Source organism: Mchenga conophoros, linkage group LG2 (assembly GCF_057382185.1).
Source record: "Mchenga conophoros isolate Kocher_MC1m ecotype Shallow Benthic linkage group LG2, M_conophoros_male_GT1.1, whole genome shotgun sequence".
NCBI classification, from domain to species: Eukaryota; Metazoa; Chordata; class Actinopteri; order Cichliformes; family Cichlidae; genus Mchenga; species Mchenga conophoros.
Window position 1 is genome coordinate 35,954,931 of NC_140527.1, and position 20,279 is coordinate 35,975,209.

The 20,279-nt window shown below is 40.5% G+C and overlaps 1 protein-coding gene across 5 annotated transcripts in view; it reads right to left on the bottom strand.

The window, feature by feature from the left end:
- The window catches only part of drp2 (dystrophin related protein 2), a 180,991-nt gene that overhangs the window by 21,081 nt on the left and 139,631 nt on the right, over positions 1-20,279 (bottom strand). For all 5 annotated transcript variants that reach the window (XM_085243843.1, XM_085243866.1, XM_085243852.1 and 2 more), the window contains 8 exons: positions 20,081-20,227; positions 13,120-13,198; positions 11,215-11,275; positions 8,868-8,929; positions 8,281-8,355; positions 6,747-6,948; positions 3,502-3,587; positions 1,604-1,761 (listed from right to left, as the gene is read on the bottom strand). In XM_085243843.1, coding sequence (XP_085099969.1) covers positions 1,604-1,761; positions 3,502-3,587; positions 6,747-6,948; positions 8,281-8,355; positions 8,868-8,929; positions 11,215-11,275; positions 13,120-13,198; positions 20,081-20,227 — 870 coding nt within the window. The remainder of the gene's footprint in view (positions 1-1,603; positions 1,762-3,501; positions 3,588-6,746; positions 6,949-8,280; positions 8,356-8,867; positions 8,930-11,214; positions 11,276-13,119; positions 13,199-20,080; positions 20,228-20,279) is intronic.

Genomic DNA, 20,279 nt, shown 5'->3' on the forward strand with positions numbered 1-20,279 from the left:
TGACTCGCCAAGCGCTTAAAATCCATGATGTGCTAAATTCTCATTAAGTCTGCATCAGAGATGCATTAAGAGGTTGATTTCCCTGGGGCTCCCTCCACTGCTCAGGCAGGGTAACATAATAAATGTGTGCGTGTATGTGCACTGATCACACAGACTGTGAGGTGTACAGAGGTGTAGAGTCTCCAGGGGATGAAGGAGCTTCTCTCTGTTAGTAGCCAGCTTTGCTCCATGTGGGAGGTCAAATAGCAGCCCCTTGCATACCAAACACCTGGAACTGGCGCTGACTATGCTGTGCATGCCGCTGCATCGCAAAGAGGCACACAGCAGATGGGATGTTTTAAATACCAGCAGGGAAAATAGAGTGATAAACATCCAGTTATCCACGAGAACGCCTCACAATGTGGCAATTAAACAACATGGACTTCTACAATACATCACTTTTGGCAGGATATGAAAATTGTTATGGAAAGAGTTTTTCCCATAAACTTACACATAAAGTAACACCTTCAGCAAACACTTCTATTGTGTAGAAGCCTGTGTTTATATACGAAAAGTGATGCCCCACAAAGTGATCTACCTCACTTTCAAAGTCAAGTGGTAAACAGGCAAATGGGTCACCCCCAAATTCACATTAAATTCATATTTTAGCTACAACTAAATGCCCTGGCATGGAGCAAGTAGAGAAAGGAATTGATTTTAATCAGCCGTAGCTGATACAGCAAGCATGGGCCAGAATAGAGCGTGTATAATTAGAACCTGCTTTGAAAATGAGGGAATTAAAAGGCCATCATTCAGGAAAAAAAACAAAAACTGTCCTCTTCCTAATAACTCAGTAATTACCTGAGGTCCCAAATTGAATGTCATGCCTTAAAGCTCTTGAAACCTACACCACGTATGCAAATTCAGACAAATTTAGAACATGTAAAAGACACAAAGCATCTTCTTGCTACTTGATGTGCTAGTCACATCACGTATTGTCTAACCCTGACCCTGTAATAATGTGTTTGGTGTAGTTTCTGGCTTTTTTCGGCACAGCAGATTAATGTGTCTACTTACTATAGATGTGCACGGAGAATCTTTTTTCTTTGTAGGAATTAAAAATGTGCTAATGTCAGTAAAACACAACTTTGCAAATCTGGCAGCTTCTGATGTGAGTCGTGACACAGTTTTATTTTTATATGTGGGTTTTTATGGAACTCATCCACCAGCAAATGTTTAATTTTGGCATTCATTTTTCTCTATTTGTAATGCCGCTTTGGTGTAGACAAATTCAATTCGGAATAATTAGAGGTCTTTAATTATTTTCCTGGAGATTAATAAGTGGTTTTAAAAAATGATTGCATTACAATTAAGTTTTCAAGGTGTCTTTCAAATTCCTCATGGTAGCAATTAAGGTATTGTTTCAAAAATTGAAACTAGCACTTATGTTACAGTGTGTGAATATGTTGAGGTATGAACAAAAAATTATCCACACAAAGGCCACAGCAGCAGGATTTGAATTGACATCTCCTCCAACACATGTTTATGTATCAGCAAACTGTGCATGCTTTGTTGCTTTTCTCTGGATTTCCTTGAGCGTGCATGCATGCGAGCGTGTCCTCACCATGCGGAAGCAGCTACGGACACTTGGCTCCACATTGCTGCCCCCAAAAGCAGCAACTTCACCCAACTGGCGGGGGATCTGAATGGCTTCGTGGAGCAGCAGGCTGAGGTGACGCTGGTCTGTTAAACCTCCTGGAGCAGACACCTGGCGGAATAAGTCTGCAAAATGTTTATTAATTAGAATTATTTAAACTGATTATACAGCAGCGCTGTCTCAAAATGTAAATTATGAATTAAATCTCAAATGAAAGCACATTAGGGTAATTAAAAGAAATGGCATACTTCATTTAAAATGAGAGCATACACGCTGAGCAATAAAATATGGAATAGATGAAAAACTTTATTACCAATGGACCTCACATTTCAGATATAAGGTTTCCAAACAAAGCACTGTGGAATAATGTTTACTTTCATGACATACAGAGAGAGACAGAATTGGTATTAGTGGTCTGGCTGGTCAGCTTGGAGATGAAAGACCTGCATAAGTAGAGTCCTGCCAGGGTTTTGAATGAGATCTTTACGAAGCTAGCTGGGAGTCAGCCTGTCGCTGAGGAGATGAATGCTGACAGGCATGCGAGGGTGCTGCACAATGCCAGTACAGGCGTACCATGGATCCCTCTTGCCCATAACACCTGGGCAAGAGGACTAAATAAAGGCACATGTTAAACAGCCAGCACCATGTACACCCTCATAATTAGAACTCTGGTGTGTTGAAGTCAAAGTCAAACACTGAGCTGTTTAATTAAAAAAAGAGTTTGTTTGTTTTATTTTTTACATGATTTATAGAGAATACAGGATATTAAGTGTGCAGCCTGCAAATGTTGCAAACTTTGTAGTAAAACTGGGTTTGCTGCATGGGACAAAGATGGCTGATGACAGCACCCCATTAGGTTTTACAGATCAGGGGTAAAAACAATGAAAAAGTGTCCACTGCAGCCAGCGTCTGTACTTTTGATGCTGTATTTCCTGACCTTTGATTTTTGTTTTTTACACTGATACAAATGTCAAAGGACATAATCGAGGTAACATAAATTAAACATAACACTTAAGAATGCTGAAAAAGTAAAATAAAGTTGTATTTCTGTTACTAGAAGGTTGAGGACTCAGTAGTAATCACAAGTAGGATGCTTTCCAGAATTTATTTGTCAAGGTTGATGGAATTTGTATTTATTATTTATTTATATTTACTTTTATCTATCAATTATTTTGAAAATAGGAATTTAGTGACAAATATGGACTGGTTGAACCCCTTTAACCAAGAAAAGGGGGGCCTAACTCACCTCTGGGACCACTGAAGGAAAATCTGTTATCTTTCAGTCTTAGACCTGACACAGATGGTATGCCAGGCATAAATAATCTTGGCATAGGAGAGTGTGAGCATTTTTTTTTCAAATCATGTATCAACTACAAGCTGCTCCAGCTCCAACCATTGTTAGTTCAAATGCTCCCTCACTATTTTACCAATACGTAAAGGTTAACTAACAGTTTCAGTATCTATCTATCTACCTACCTATCTATAGATAACCAACCGTCTGATTAGCAGATGACCTGCTCCACCTCCTGAACTGCACTAATAAAATATTACAGCTTAATTTATGGTAAAAAAAAAAAAAAAAAGATGCAGAAAAATCCTAAGATCTTTCCTAATTGACCTGTGAAAAAATGAATGAGAGCCATGAGAGTGTGCATGAATGGTGTCTTTGGCCAGCAATCCTTTTAAGGCTCCTGATGTACTTTGTACAAGTAAAAATGCCTTCTCCATAATGGAAGCAGAGTCATTTCCTCCATTAGAGTAAGTGGATGTCTTTATGTAATACTGGCAATCAGGCCGGTTTTGTTTTGGCTCATTGTTTGCAGTTGAGGAGATGCATTAGGCACATGAGCGAGCATCAGACTTACATTTGTACTTCTCTTGGACGTCTGCATTGCACAAGGTCACCAATCCCATCTTGAAGCTGAGAACTCGCATTTTGCCATTTCGAGCACTGCAGAAAGGAAAGCGAAAAAAAAAAAGTGTTCAAATGTGACAGTTTCTGAATGGTGAATAATCTCAAATCATGGCGCACTGGGTCATGATAATAAATTCATACGTTGCTTGAGCCCTGCTGGGAGGGACAAAGTGTGGAGGAATTACACGGGTCAAAAGAAGTGGAGTGTAGGTCAGTGCAGTAGTGTGAAATTGTATTAGAACATAATCAGAGTAACACTGTTCGCAGCCGGAAAGAATTTAGTGCCGAGCTGAGCACCATTGGCACAAACCGGGCTTATCAAATTAACATTTGAAACGCTAAGTGAGAAATCAAGAACATCAAATTCATCGGAGAACTTCAAATCAATGATGTATGAAATTGAATCAAGAATGGAGAATTCTCAGAAGTAAACATTGATGCTATAGATGTGCTAGAAACAGGGACAGACACGGGACTAAGCTTCTAATTCACCAACGGGTCAAAATGTGAGGTAGAGAGATTTTTTCAGGCTAGACCACTACAGTCAAATGGAGTATTCATTCCCCTATTAGATTGAGGGCTGAAATTAGAGCACATGGGTACAACTGGCTGTCAACTCCTCTCACACATTTTCTGCTGTGTACCACATGCCATCTTCAATATGTACCCCAGCGCTGCTCTTCAGGCGACACTTCACTCCTACTCACCTTGCTAGTGCGGCATGTCTCTAGAGGACACATGTATGCTGCGATATACTGTAGGACACATTTCACTGAAAGAAAACGGCTGTAAAAATGGTCACGCAAACACACACACACCTCATTCACATTCCCCGCTGCTAGCTATTGGAAAACAAAAAGCAATTACCGGAATTTATTCAGAAGGTAAAGTCCCTGATTGTCTCTCATTAGCAGCAAGTAGTTAAGAGCTACAGACTGCATTTACAGTCCTCGTGGGGTTATCCCTGGATTTCAGAGGCTGCTCTAAGGGGTTTCTCTTCGGAGAACAGCAGAAAATGGTCAATCAGGAACAAAGATGGGTGAGTGTTTGTGTCAAAGAGGATTTGTTTCGACTGTGTCTCAGAGGAGATGAATGGCTCTCTGCCTGGACAGTGTTATTGGAGGCTTTGTCACGATGTAGCTGTTTACAGATGTCTGTGGTTACATCAATGTGCAAACAGACTCTTGTTTATGACAATGACAAATTGTTCAAAATAGATTTTTTAGTAAGTTATGACATCACAAACAGTGACTGTGCATGCAGTGTGTACCATATTTATTTAATTTGATCAATGTTATTAAGTCTAGTGACCTGATGCAATAACAGTATTGCTGAATGAGACCTGGTTCTGCAAAATCCTGATATTATGGTCATCCTAGACCCATTTCAAGCCTTTAATACTATCCTACTCATTAAGAATTACATAAAGCATCAAGTAGTTGTAAGCAAGGATCCACTAGAGAGCAGCTGATATTCCAGATGGAAAATAAAAAACATTCAACAATCTAAGTGATTTACAGTTGCTATGTGAATTAAATCCATAGAGCCCCATATAGTCAATATAAAAGCCACAGTTTTGCCTCATTCACGGACATTCAGCAACATTGTGCTTCGAGCAACCAGTGCCTATATTGTAAGGATACTGATACTTCACTGTTGATGTTTTGTTTATATGAGCTTGGCACTGACTTAAAATATCCTGAACTGTGGGTATAATATGAAACTTTATGAGCATTATATGACAGAAATGAATGTGTCATTTATAATAAAAATGCTGCACTGCTTTGGCTTTACACTGCATGAATACTGACCTTTTCCCTCCATACATTATTCTTCCTTGTTAATACCTGCTACCAGCATTACCCACGAGGCAGCGGCACTACTGACAGTTTGGTTGGAGAGTCAGGTGTGGTCTCGTATTCGTTTTGTAAGCTCACTTCTTTTAACTCCATTCCTAAGAACTTTTTAAAAAAATTATATTTTCATTAATGCTTTCAAATTGGGCAGTTTCTCTTTGAAATCCCTGATATCCACCTTCCATCCATCCATCTTCATCCGCTTTATCCGGGCCGGGTCGCGGGAGCAACAGCCTAAGCAGAGAGGCCCAGACCTCCCTCTCCCTAGCCACCTCCTCTAGCTTATCCGGGGGAACACCAAGGCGTTCCCAGGCCAGCCGAGAGATATAATCTCTCCAGCGTGTCCTGGGTCTGCCCCGGGGCCTCCTCCCGGTGGGACATGCCCCGAACACCTCGCCCAGGAGGCATCCTTGTCAAATGCCCGAACCACCTCAGCTGGCTCCTTTCGATGTGGAGCAGCAGCTGCTCTACTCTGAGCCCCTCCCGGATGGCCGAACTTCTCACCCTATCTCTAAGGGAGAGGCCAGCCACCCTTCGGAGGAAGCTCATTTCTGCCGCTTGTATCCGCGATCTCGTTCTTTCGGTCACTACCCACAGCTCGTGGCCATAGGTGAGGGTAGGGACGTAGATCGACCGGTAAATTGAGAGCTTCGCTTTTACACTCAGCTCCCTCTTCACCACGACGGACCGGTGCAGCGTCCGCATTACTGCAGCTGCAGCCCCAATCCGTCTGTCGATCTCCGGCTCCCTTCTCCCATCACTCGCGAACAAGGCCCCGAGATACTTGAACTCCTCCACTTGGGGCAGGAACTCATCCCCGACCCGGAGTGGGCACTCCACCCTTTTCCGGCTGAGAACCATGGCCTCAGATTTGGAGGTGCTGATCCTCATTCCCGCTGCTTCACACTCGGCTACGAACCGTTCCAGTGCGAGCTGGAGGCCACCACCCGATGAAGCCAACAGAACCACATCATCCGCAAAAAGCAGAGATGAGATTCTGAGGCCACCAAAGTGAAAGCCCTCCGCCACTTGGCTGCGCCTAGAAATCCTGTCCATAAAAATTATGAACAGAACCGGAGACAACCCTATAAAACCCTTTACTCAGATTAATCAGTATAAATATAACAGAGAAATAGAAATCAGTGATAAAACATTAAAGGCAGATTAATGCTGGATTTAAACTTGTCCAACTACAAAGTATGTCTGCTGGTTGTGTCTACTTGATAAGCCACTGGTTTATAAGAGCGAAGCTGAAATACAGACACAGATACCTGCTGCAGTTCTTAACACAAGTAAGTTTTAATATATATTTCACTTTTGATTTTTTCAACCTACTCACCTGTCATAGACGTTGAGCAGCCAGTTAAGACACATATCAACACAAAGTGGAATGTTAACCAGGACGGACCTCTCTTCCTCCAGCTTCTCATACAAAGCTGTCAGGCCATGAATCACCTCAACCACATCCATCACATGATCTGCCTGCTGCAGCTCCTGCTCCCGGAACATCTCCACAAGGCTACTCAGTGCCACTAAATCCACTAAAAAGAACACATATTTATTTAGAGACATAAATATGGCACAATATTGTGTTATGTTTACAAGCATGTGTACATGAGCTAAAGCCTAAACATCCACATATAACGACACATGACCCCACATTCACTTTCAAACACACATACAGTCACAGCGGGATCATCATCCACACCTCAGCAAACGAGAGCATGGGTGACAGCAGTGCTTATTCACCCTTTTTGCCCACTTAAGCCCTACCAGATGTTTCAAGAGCAGTGACACAAATTTGATTTCGCTCTTCTAAACTAATTTGATGGCCCATCCCTAAGAGTGGAGTTAAAAGGGTGTCCGTTGATGCCAGGTATAATTGGATAGCACAGTAATGTGGTAGAACAGAGTGAGATAACAGTAGTATTTTAAAGGTTGGGAGGGAATCAGCTTAAAATGTATTTCTTATGCAGCACTACTCAATCATTCAAGACGTGTGCAGAGAGAAAAAAAGAGCGAGAATTCTGCAGTTATCAGTGCAGCCTGGCAATTAAGTTCTGTAACGATATCAACTAGTAGACCCGAGGAGTGAGAGATAAGAGAGCAGGCAAGAGAAAGGAAGTGGGAACGTGACTGAAAGGGGGTTTTTAGAGTGCTCCATGCATGGTGAGTTCTTATTACAGGAACGTGGGATCTAGAAGGGAAAGAAGGTTGAAAGGGAGTGGTAAATGAAGGTAGAGAAGGTAGAAAAACAGGCTGAACATGAATAACTGAATAGGTGTGAAACTGGGCACTTTTAGGAATACCAAATACGAGAAGGTCTGTGGTCAGGGGAGTTCGAGTACTACACCAATGCTGGAAATGGATGAGATGTAGGGAAGAAGAAAAAGAAAGCAAGAAAGAAAGGCCATGTTGGAGGTATTGACCCTGAAGGGGCATACAATCAAGCTTCAACCATGCAGCAAAAACTAATTGCCTCCTATTATGTAACTCAAATGGACCAATTAATAGCTAATTACCCAGAATGCTAACGATTCAGGTCGTGATGAAAATGAGGAAGGAATCTGGCAGTAGAGTAGTTCTTCTTGTGGCTCTTGAGTTTTTCAGTACTTTTAATTGCTGCATTTCAAAGCTGACAGTATAGGAAAATGCAAAGAATATTTTCAACCACATTTCTATGTAGGGTACAAAAGAGCGCTGATGCTTTCGACAACCGAATAAAGAAACATGCCGCAGCTAATCATTATATCTCATTCCTGAAGAGAGCTTGTCACGGTGGATTAGTTATGGTGCAGGATAACTGTATATCACTTAACCAGCCATTTCAGCACAGCAGACAGAAAATAGCGTCGATGAAATACTGTACGTACGTCTCAGAGCTTTCTGAACCCGCCGCAGCTTCATTGCTGTTCTGTATGCTGAGAATTTGATGTTGTTCAGATCCGCTAATAGAAGGAGAGATGGATAGAAAGATTAGAGAAAACAAACTCATCCTGCATGACTCCGCTATACCATTGAGAAATTAGACATCATGTGTCCCCCCTGTTTATCACACCACTGCAGAAATCATTAGTAGTTTACTGTGATAATATTATTATCTGTCTGTGTGCATGCATGCCTTTTTCTAAGCTGAACACGTGTATCTGACAGCGGGCCTATCTCCCCTGCAAGCTCGCCGTGTCACATCAGATTAATGGTAAAATACATGATGTCGTTTAATCACAATTAATTAAAGGCTAAGCAAGAAGCAATCACAGAGCTGGCAAATTGGGCCTCGCAGGTTAATGACAGTAGAGATGTAGTCCCTAAGGTGTTTGAAATAAAGGTCCCTTAATGAGCTATATGACAGGACCTTCAAAGCTGAAGCCCGGTGGTGCCGTGTTACTGGTTCTGCTGCAGCCCAGTGGGGTTCCTGGACGAATGAGCAAGAGGGTGTTTTAATTGTCTCCTTACTCACCCAACGCTTGATACAGTTCTGTCATCTTTGGATGGTCCCAGCATGTCGTCTGGGCCTGATGGCTGATGGAAAGAAGATTTCATTAGGAAGGCAAACAATCGAGGTACTCATTTTCAGGCCAGAGAGGTAAAAATGGAGCACAAATGAGCCAAAGGGGTAGAGTCTGGCAGGTGTGGCAGACAGCAAAAGGAGTGAGATGAACGAGTAATAAGTAAGAGATAAAGAGGAGAAACAGAGGGCAGAATACAGTGACCATTATTTAGGATAAGACAAAAGATTGTAGGATTGGAAAGAGCAGACATCAAAAGTTTTGTTACACTACAGCTCTCATGGAGACCCAATCACAGTAGCTTTAAAGACTTTCCTCAGAAAAACAATATAAAATCCAACTCATATCTGCATAAAGAAAATACATTTACACTTTTCTCTCCCAAGACTAGCTCGATGGGAACATTTAAATGTAGAAAATTTAGCATCTATAAAAGAGATTCAATAGAAAGAACAAGCACAGGAATATAAATGGGAAACTCCAAATGAGGAAGCCTGCCAGCCCAGGACCCAGGAGGCTTTTAGGGCAGTGCTCATCGTTTTACCTGTGCGAGCACTCACTGATTGGTACCCAGTGGAGTGCTACTCAGATGCTACTTCCACTCCCACTGGAATAGTAATATAGCCCATAAAGAACTGACTAGTGAACTAAAGCAAAACCCATGAAGCTTTTTTTCAAATGATTAAGAAGACAAATACTTTTAGGAGAACAAACTGTACCAATGTTTGCAATACATATACAATAGTGTATGAACACACTTCTGAACAAACATATCCACGGTTCAATTATGAAATCTATAACGCTCCAAAGATAAACAGTATTGATGAGGTAAACAGATAAATGAGTTCTTAGGCAAACAGGGCTCCCAGTGGCACAACAGAATTTCGTCTTAATCATTTAGAGTTGATCCACTCTTTAACAAATATTTGGCTAATGGGAAGCATTTGTTTCTAATCTAATGAAGGTTTATTATACTCCACGTGATGGATTTGCTTGTACAATGGATACATTTTCCCAAATTGACGCAGAAAAACTAGTTTCTCTCTCTACAATCGTTCTCAAGAGGAACACTGTGTGTTATAAGAGAGTTTATTATAGGAAAAAAATCTCTAGGCATTGGTTGGTTTTTGCAGTTAAGACCTCTTAATGCCGCCCACATCTCTCTATTTCCTTCAGTGATTCAAAGGGGCCTGGGTCTGGGCGTATGGCGTATGGCTTTTTTCCCCCCAGCTTATTTCTCTACCACAAAAATAATGACAAGTGAAGAGGAGATAGGCATAGCTTGAGTATGTGATTGACATGACAAGCATTAAGTGATTTTCTATTGCAGCTTTCATGTTGACTGACACTGACGTAGCTGGAGCAGATACAACTGAAACAAGCAAAAAACAAAAACCCAACATCAACAAAAACAAAAAAACGTCCATTAAAGGAAACATCTAACATGAGCACGATAATGGAAATAAAATCAGTATGAAAATTCAGTGTAATCATTGAACTATGATGCAGGTACTCCATGTTTCACAGACTTTATTAGTTTGCTACATCTGCTACTACAGTTTGCTACTACATATTCAACTGCCCTTTCTCTCACTGTGAGATCTCAACTATAAAAAATAAGAAGATACAAAGCAAAGAACATCCAGTAACAGGGGCTTTATATAGAAACAGTTTACTTCGAGACACCAAATGTTAAATAACTTAATGCTACAATTATTTTCTACCAGATTAGTTGTAGTTTGAGATGCAGTTTGGGTGATTCCCAGTCCCTGGCTATGGACTGAGGGATCAGTGTGTAAACCTGTGTATTCCTGCCATGTAAGAGTCTTTGGTCAACTATTCTTAAGAAATTATCACCAGAAACTGCAAAAAGCATGTTCTGCCATTGTTAGAGATATATTTAATGCCTTGTCTCTACATAATAGTGAATGACATTTGATCTGCAAGTGTCTCCATATTTTTTCTTTCTAACTTTCTCTTGTCAATAGAATTGCAAAGCCTTTGTCTGTTTTGTCTGACGATGCATTCATCTTGCTTTAATAAACTCCTCTAGCATTGTAAATAGACAGCACTGACTAAGGCTTCTGTGATTAGTGTTCTGTAAAAAGTGAGCACAGAACATTTGGCCATACCTATAAGACCAGACGTAAAAATACTGCACCACAGGTAAAAATGCAATATGTCTACCAGCTTTGAAAAATAGCAAATGAGCCCAATTTTGATCTAACGACTTAATCTGCTGTGGAAAAAGTACATTTGCTCCGACAACACAGACACTGACCGTGAAGTTGCACTTACTTGATGTAGTAGGGCACTTTGTTTGGGGAGATAGCACGCTCCCATGGTATCTGCACCGAACCTGTACAAATACAGAGAGACAAAATCAATTTTGAAATAGGGATGTCATGCATGAACAGCCATTGTGCACAGTGTCCCTGTCAGCATGTCCAGACACCATATCCATTCAGGCCTTCTTAACAGAGCTAAACAGGCACAGTACAGCCAAAGAGACAAGTCTATTGTGTGGGATTTCCACAGAGTATTGGTTTGTTTGGCACGGCGTAATAGAATACTGGAGGTAGAGAAGACGGTGACACGGGATGACTGTAGCATTTAACGGTCCCCCCAAACTCAACCACAGGAGATTCAGCAAAGAATCAAAGAGGGTGCAAAGACAATACCAAATTACACTCCATGTCACTGCCCATCACTGTTTAATGACATGGGACAATGCAGACCTGTGTGCTCTGTATCTATAAAACACACCAAACATTAAAATCACATTAAAAACACTAGCACATAGGTGAAGTCAATAATTTATCATCTTGGTAGTTAGTTGGACATCTACCACTCACCCTAACAACCCTTCCAAAGCAACAGCACAGTAGCAGTGCTCCTAACAACCTGCAAAACTTTTGAACGGCTTCCATCTCAAAGCTTCCCAGATCACATTGTAATCGCTAGAACAGGCCTGATACACGGAGGCAGCTGCACCTTAAGAGACCCAAAGGACTCACTGCCAACTTCTCCATGCCAGACACATCTCAGGACTGAGTCCACGCCTCAGTGCGTCAGAGCCGTTTTTGGCAGCACAGGGGGGAACTACACCAGGCAGGTGGTTTTAATGTTTGAGCTGATCACAGTACACACAGATACACACCACAGCTGAAGTAAAAGTACTAATATCAGACTATAAATATTCCACTATAGGGCCTAATCGTACTATGAAGACTAAATATACTCGTCTTGACATAAGTGTAAATATTACATCATTATTCGCCAAACCTATTTTTTCAAATATCTGCTTTTGGGGAAAGTTTCACTTATTCGTGTATCACACCACTTCAGAAATTGGGTCGTACTGCTAGCAACTAAAATATATTAAGTGACTCTACTAGATACAATACAGCTTTTTTCTTCAGAATCACAAAGTAAATTATTTTGAATATTCTTAATACTTAACAGTTTTGTGTCAATAGAAATTGTGTGCATATATATGCATATCCATGTCCTATATGGAATATGAAACAAGCTGAAATATAGGCATGTTGGTGCATAAAACCACATAGACATAAACCCAGACATCTCTGCAGGGCATAGTGGGCTGAGCTGGCAGTGAAGTAGTGCTATATAAGCCCCAGTGTGGCATCTCTGATCCAGCGTGACAGCAGTAAATCTGGATGGGGTTGGTGAGGACACTGGAGACACACAAGTACACGCCAACACTTCAGATGCACTTGCACAGAGAGATCCCTGCATCATTCAGCCTCTTCACTTCATCAGTTTAAACTAGGCAAGGTAAATCCAATTTTTCAGCCCCCTACAGCCCCACCCCCACCCCTACCTTCCTGCTACTCCTTTGTAGTCTTTGAAGAGCAGTAGGTAAAAGAAAAGACAGAATTCACAAATATGTATCCCTGCTCAAATGAGAGCAATGACTCTTGTGATGAGCTTCACCGGGAATGCTCGTCACAGCAGCGTGCTAGAGATGATAAAGACAGATGCACAAAAGCCTCCCAGCTCCACCTCTAACCCAAATGCGCACACAGCCCAGTGCGGGCACACACACAAACACAGCAATTAATAGTCTTATCACCATTAAACTGTAATACACCTAGGCTTCTTTTCTCTGCCTCGGCACAGGGTGGTACAGAATGGTGCAACATGAAGCACCAACTTCAAATAGCAGAAAATGGCTCTTACTGGAAAGGAAGTGCTGCGATCCGGGGCCAAAGTCTCTATGTGCATCCTGGAGCTGCTTCAGCCGCTCCTCTATGGAACCCTGAGGACACACGCAAACACACACATGCAAAGTCAAATCAAAGGGAACCGTGCTGTTCGTCCCTGCACCACAAAATCCCCACAATAGAAACGCACACACACAGACCACCTGCTTCTCCTCCATTAGTTAACCGCGGAATATAAATTATGTCTTTTTTTATCTGCTGCTCCTCTTGAAGGACTTTGAGAGCCTTTGAAGAGCACGAGGTAGGAAATGTAGACTGATATTAGAAAATAATATGTTTTGTTGAAACAAGAGCAGTAGCTTCTGGATGCAGTGTCAGTGCAGCTGGGGGGAAAAGGAGGAAAAGAGGATGACATGAGTGAGAGAGATAGATGGGTGCAAGAGCTCACGTGTGCTGGGTAAATAATCACGGAGACCGTGGAGTTGACAAAATTAAGTTTGCCACTGCCTTTGTAAAAACATTTAATCAGTTATGTTCCCCACCAAATGGGATTTAGTCTGCCTAATCCTGGTTTACTTGAAATATATTGGATTTGGCACTTGAATCGTTGTCAGCTGGATGTTGAAACGCATCCTCAAACAATGGGAGGTAATCCACTCTGTGTGAGGTAGACAGATAAATTGAGAAAAAGAAACGAGTGGGAGACTGTTAGACTCCAAAAAGATGCACCTGCAGTGGGATATAATTTGTAAAGATAGATATATATTAAGTTAACATCTCCCGGTGATATGTACACATATCATTGCTCCCCTGTGTGATTTAAATTGGTTGGGACTAATATAGAGCACTGTCAATGTGCCGAAGAGATACAACTGCCAACTGTTCTGTGTTGTAAAATCTATTTGCTGTACAGGCAATTTGGGTTGCCATAAGGAAGACAAATGACTAAATTATCCATGATCGACAAATATTAGCAAATCAAATTTTGCTAGCGTCAGTCCAGCCAAAATAAACAGGGTACAGGATGTTGCTGGGATTAAAAATTTATCATTTTAATTAAGACAGCAAAACATGACTCCAGAGAGCGAGACAAAGGAGGAGGTTTCTCCATTCATTTCAAATTAATTGAATTGAATTCAGTTTTTATTTTTAAAGCACCAAATCACATGAATAGGTACTTTATATTGTTCGCTAAAGACCCTGCAGGATTGTTAGTCCTCACCAAGATACCACATCTGCGCATCTCAACTCCCTTATTTTTATACTGTGAATGCAGAAAGACAGCAGATCAACTAAAGTACAAGCTAGGCAGCTCAAACAAGATTGAAATGATTTTCTCTCATTTTTAACATCTCTCTCTTCAAATGTTGCTTGGGCCCTACTACAATCACAGAAAATCTGAAGGAAATCTAAAATCTGGGAGATGAATATCTGCTGGTGTCTATGGATACTCAAAATCTGTTTACCACACTGTACATCAGCTAAGCTTTCATCTACCTTCATTTACCACCTAAATCAAAGACCAGAGGGCACACAAACTGTGCGGCACATAGCTGCTTCAAAGATATACGTAGCAGGAATAGTTGCTGTGAAAGAACTTTTGCATGGAGACTCCTTTTACAATTTATGGACATAAATTAGGAGCAAGATAAGTCCCACAGAGAGCCTGGAAAAAAAAATCTCTTGCTGACAAATCAAAGGCACGGCTTCTCTATAGTGGTCTGTTCTGTTTTGTTTTGTTCTGTCCATGAAGTGCTCAGAGCTACGGACGCAATCTGAAAGTCACACTGAGACAAGTCACAGCGAGCGTGCAAAGTGGGTGCTAGGAATTAACTTCTAAGAATAGTTTAACAGACACTGAAAATCATCATGCTCAGAGTGGAGACACCTCACGAGGAAACAAGGCTGGAGTGGCAATCATCATGTCAGGGTGTGGAAGAGGTGTCATGACAGTTATCTAATGGGAAGGGGATGTTCTCACAAGAGATGCAGTGAAGGCTGAGAGTTTTGTTGTGCTTGCAGGAGTGTTACTAGGTTACTGATGGTGTCTATGGATACTCAAAATCTGTTTACCACACTGTACATCAGATAAGCTTTCATCTACCTTCATTTACCACCTAAATCAAAGACCAGAGGGCACACAAACTGTGCGGCACATAGCTGCTTCAAAGATATACGTAGCAGGAATAGTTGCTGTGAAAGAACTTTTGCATCGAGACTCCTTTTACAATTTATGGACATAAATTAGGAGCAAGATAAGCCAAACCCTGCTCTTTCTTCATATACCAAATTGAATAAGAATGTAATGTAATGTAAGAATCTAATATAAGAATGCAATAATACTCAACAATGCTTCTTAAATGAGTAGAGAGGAAACACATTGTAGATTTGCATTTGATTTTGTACTTTTTGGTCATTTTTGAACACCATGTTTAAGAAATGGCTACATACACTTAGGTATGATTATTGATGGTTGGTTCTGGAGTAAGCTTGTTAGGTTTGGCTGTGCCAGCAGGGGGAAACTTAATTTTTTTTAACTGTAAAATCTCAGTGTAAGCAATTAATTAAACTGCTGGTGTTTAAATTCTGGTTATGACGACTTTCTCTTTGGGTCTGAGCAGGATTTGAAGATTCCCAGTGGTCTCACACCATCTTTAATTTTTGTACATGTTGTGGTTCCTGTCAGCTTCATCAAGCCATAACCTCCCACTTGTACTGGGACAGTTTGGAGCCAAGTGGAAAGTGATTGGTGATGAGTGATGAGAATTAGCACCTCTAAGTGGGAAAGGGAGGGATTTTGTGGAAGAGTTCTGGTATCTAGGGATGGTGTTTATGAGTAGGGGTAGACTGATGTGGGTAATTGTCAAACAGACTGGTAAAGCATTTGCAGTGATGCAGCATAAAGCAGTATAATGTGAATATTTAATTGCTTTTGTAGATTAGGCAACCCAATCTGAATAGCGCGGCTGGAGGGTAAACCATCAATAGTCTGTAAATGGTTGTGAGTTAACAGTACTGGGCACTGCTCCAATCTAATGCCACCTGTCAGAGTTAGCACTTTCAGCATGTTTTTTGCATGTTTATTGAGGGTGAAAAAAGCTGCTTTGTGTGGACCTCATCTCTCCCTTTAGCCGCTTGTTTTATTCCTGTCACTAGGCTAATGCTAGCTGTGACAATGGATGACTGGGGTTTTCAGCACGTGTGAATGTTTTAAACAATCATCTAAATTTCTCTCATTAACTCTTATCAAAGAAAAATACATCTACAGCAGAAGTGGTGTAGGTTACTAATGTATAGAAATAAAGACTCTGTGGGAGTATCTTACTGGTTTGCAAGCAAAGGCCAGTGAACTTAATTAGTTCACCACTAAAAAGACATATCACAATGACATGGTACCCGATAACAAAGTACAAGCTTTGTCTTACACCCACACATCCACTGCTTGTATTACTGATTCTAGGGAGTATATTCTCTACATTAAAACATTTCTGCAAAGAAGTTCACATTTTTCCGGAGAGCTATTTTTGAAGCTTTGTTGTGTTATCTACCCACCTAATCAGTTTGGTTCTGAGTCTCATTGTTCACTGATAACACATTTAAAATTTAACCATATTTAGGATTACATGCTTAGAATTAGAATAGGGGGTTGCTTGAAAGCATTTCAGTGACAGTCTATAGTATTGTAAGCATCATTTAAACAAGTGGAAAACCATTGAGTAGTTGTGGAAATGCTACATTAAGGTGCATGAAAGGGAAAAAAATCATTCAGAAAAATCATATTCACCCTATATTACTGTACAATAAAAGAGAAAAAAAATCATGGAAGTTGAACTTATTTTGACGAGATATTTCTGTACCAACATGGTGGGTGGACTAACTGACAGACAACTATTGCCATAGAGCATCTACCTACAAGTTTTCAGGCTAGTTATTGAGAAAATCTTTAGAAAGCACTGACACATGATTCTTACAGGGCTGCATTATTATTGTTTATTTGTTATTTCTTTCAGTCCCACAGAGAGCCTGGAAAAAAAAATCTCTTGCTGACAAATCAAAGGCACGGCTTCTCTATAGTGGTCTGTTCTGTTTTGTTTTGTTCTGTCCATGAAGTGCTCAGAGCTACGGACGCAATCTGAAAGTCACACTGAGACAAGTCACAGCGAGCGTGCAAAGTGGGTGCTAGGAATTAACTTCTAAGAATAGTTTAACAGACACTGAAAATCATCATGCTCAGAGTGGAGACACCTCACGAGGAAACAAGGCTGGAGTGGCAATCATCATGTCAGGGTGTGGAAGAGGTGTCATGACAGTTATCTAATGGGAAGGGGATGTTCTCACAAGAGATGCAGTGAAGGCTGAGAGTTTTGTTGTGCTTGCAGGAGTGTTACTAGGTTACTGATGGTGGGTAAAGCCTGTGCTTGAAAAACACTGCAGTTAAAGTAATGCACAGTAGATAATGCATCAACTAAGCATTCTGCTAAGCACTGAGAGGAAGCCAAGTTCAGTTCAATTTTTTAAAGGGGGTTAAGAGTAAGTGCTTTCATGGCACTGATGAATTACCCTCTTCATTTAAGTGCATGGGTTTAAATATATGTTCATCTCATTGGTGCACTGATGTACACTCACTGCACACTTTTCCTATTAGAAACACCACCAGATGGATAAAGCTGTTGTATGCAGTCAAGACAGACTCTGTTGTCATTGGTACATTTCTTACCAATTGTGCCCTACACTGACGTGATTTTATCACATTATATTCTGCAGATTTATGCTATGAATCCATTCTACCACAATGGCACTAAAATAACTATAACCATGCAGAATATTGTTATAATAATATAGAATACCATTAGTACACATTAGCTTGATGGCTGGCTTGGGTAAAGGCTGTGACACCACTGACAGACAGCTAGAGTGAAATGGAGCATTAGAGTGAATAAAATTATAGATTTCTCCAAATGTGAAAATCGCGGCAAATATTTGCGATCAAGTGAGGACAAAAGTCTGGTAAAATATATAATTTAAAAACAGAAATGTTCCGTATTGTTTTACATTCTTCCTTATAATGTCGTTTCAGTTCATTTAAGTTTGCAGGTATTTGTTTATGCACAGCTCCTTTAAGCACAGCATCTCAATCAGGTCGAGGTCTGGACTTTGACTGGGCTTATGCAAAAGAATGGATGAAAATGATTAAAAATCACGGTAATGCAAATTTGCTGCTGTTCTTGGGAACATTGTCCTGCTGCATGACATGATTTTGACACATTTGACTCAAGAATCCTTGGCTATACAGAGGAGGTCATATGCAACTCAGTGCCTGCAAGGCGCCCAGGTACTGAGCTTGGACTGGTAGTGCTGGGATGCCCACCTCTGGCATTTAGTTAACACGCACAGGAGCGCCACAGACCAGGAAACTGTCAAAACCTCTGCTGTTATAGAGGTGGTCACATTTCATGAAGTGCTGCTAATCATGTGCTTTTGATTAGCAACACCTGGCTGCTATATAATTAATATAAAAAAATACAAGATATGAAACCTGTGATTAAAAAAAAGGCTGTATTTCAACAAGAAGGGAATAATATATAAAACAGGAAACGGAGAGGAGAAACAACTCCACAAATTAGTCAGTATTTTACAGCAGGAGTGTTGTTTTACTTTTTTTCTTCTTCTTGTTTTATGATTGATTTCACACAAAGTCACTGTTAATGAAAAAATTGTACACTAAAAATGAAAGAAACAATACATGTTTTATGAAGTCCCCCTAAGGTTTTAAAGCTTCTTAAGGTTTTTTAACCTCCTCCAAGTGGGTAGGAGGCACTCATTACTTTTTTCCTATTGTTATGTCTTCAATTGTAATGGTTTAGGGCTCTTAAGCTTATGAAGGTTAGGAATGACTCTAAATAACTGTGACCATTAAACATATTTAATAACAAATGTATCTACATTCCTGCTCATTTCCTTAGTTTGAGCTCCCTTAAAAAGAGAAAGAGAGGGAAACAATGAAAAAACGAGCTCATCACAGGAATGAAATGCCATTGGAAAAACAACAGATGTTCATAAAGCAGGTTAATATTGTGATTAGTATGTCAAGGCTGCTGGGATTTGATACATTTACATGCTCCCAATGCAAATCCAACATTCACTCAGCCAAGTTTCTATACTATTAGTATGAGTTTTGAAACTGATTTTTATTCTGTGGGAAAAGAAAAGACAAAAACCAACGTCACTGCAAAAATAACGAAGAAGAAATCAAAACTTCAAGCGCAACTTGGTTTCATTTAACACATTCTATAAATATTCTACATTTTGACCTTAAGAATGTTTTATTTTCCCTGAGATTTATAAGCAATAAGCCATAACTTTGTATACAGACGGTGAAAACAGCTAAATAGACTGTCTCTAAAGCTCAAAATACATTTACCAACACATCCAACCAGCTTAATAATTTTAAGGCAACTTTTCTATGAGACTCACACACAAACAGTAATGTATAATGACACTGTACTCTGGCTGTGGATTTTTTAACTAATCAAATAGCTATATTTCTCTATCCAGTTTTTTCACTTAGGTTTGATCTAATCTGATAAATTTTCCCAAACAAACATATGTTCTAAAATTTTATACTCTTTCTTTAAAATTACCAATCTTGTGATGTTGTTATCCAGTGGCTTCAACCGTTCTGTGAGTTAAGTGAGAGATACATCATTGATCTTTCAGCCTGCAAACATACTCTGATCTTCCTCTTAAATGGTATGAAAACTCTTCATCACGCACACGGCCCCTCATCAATGTCCAAAAGCACACCGCTGTGCTCAAAAGATGTGTAAAACATAAAACAGTTGGAAGCCAGAAGTATAGACACCATTAAAAGTCCAAACATTGCACATGGAATCACTCTCTTATGTCCTCTTGAATGTGACTGCTGCACAACCTGCTGCTGACAGAGTCAAACAGGCACTATGGACCCAGAACTCTACCTGAAGCACTTTCCATCTGCTGTTGAGATGCTCCAGAGCACGGGCATTCTCCATCGATAAATGGACGTTGGAGATTGCCAGCTGGTGGGCTAGATCATTGATGTGCTTCATGCCCTCTTTCACCTGGGTCAGTTCCTCCTTAAATAACTGGATGGAGCATGAGCAAGGACAAGAAAAACAGAGGACCACAGGGAGTTGG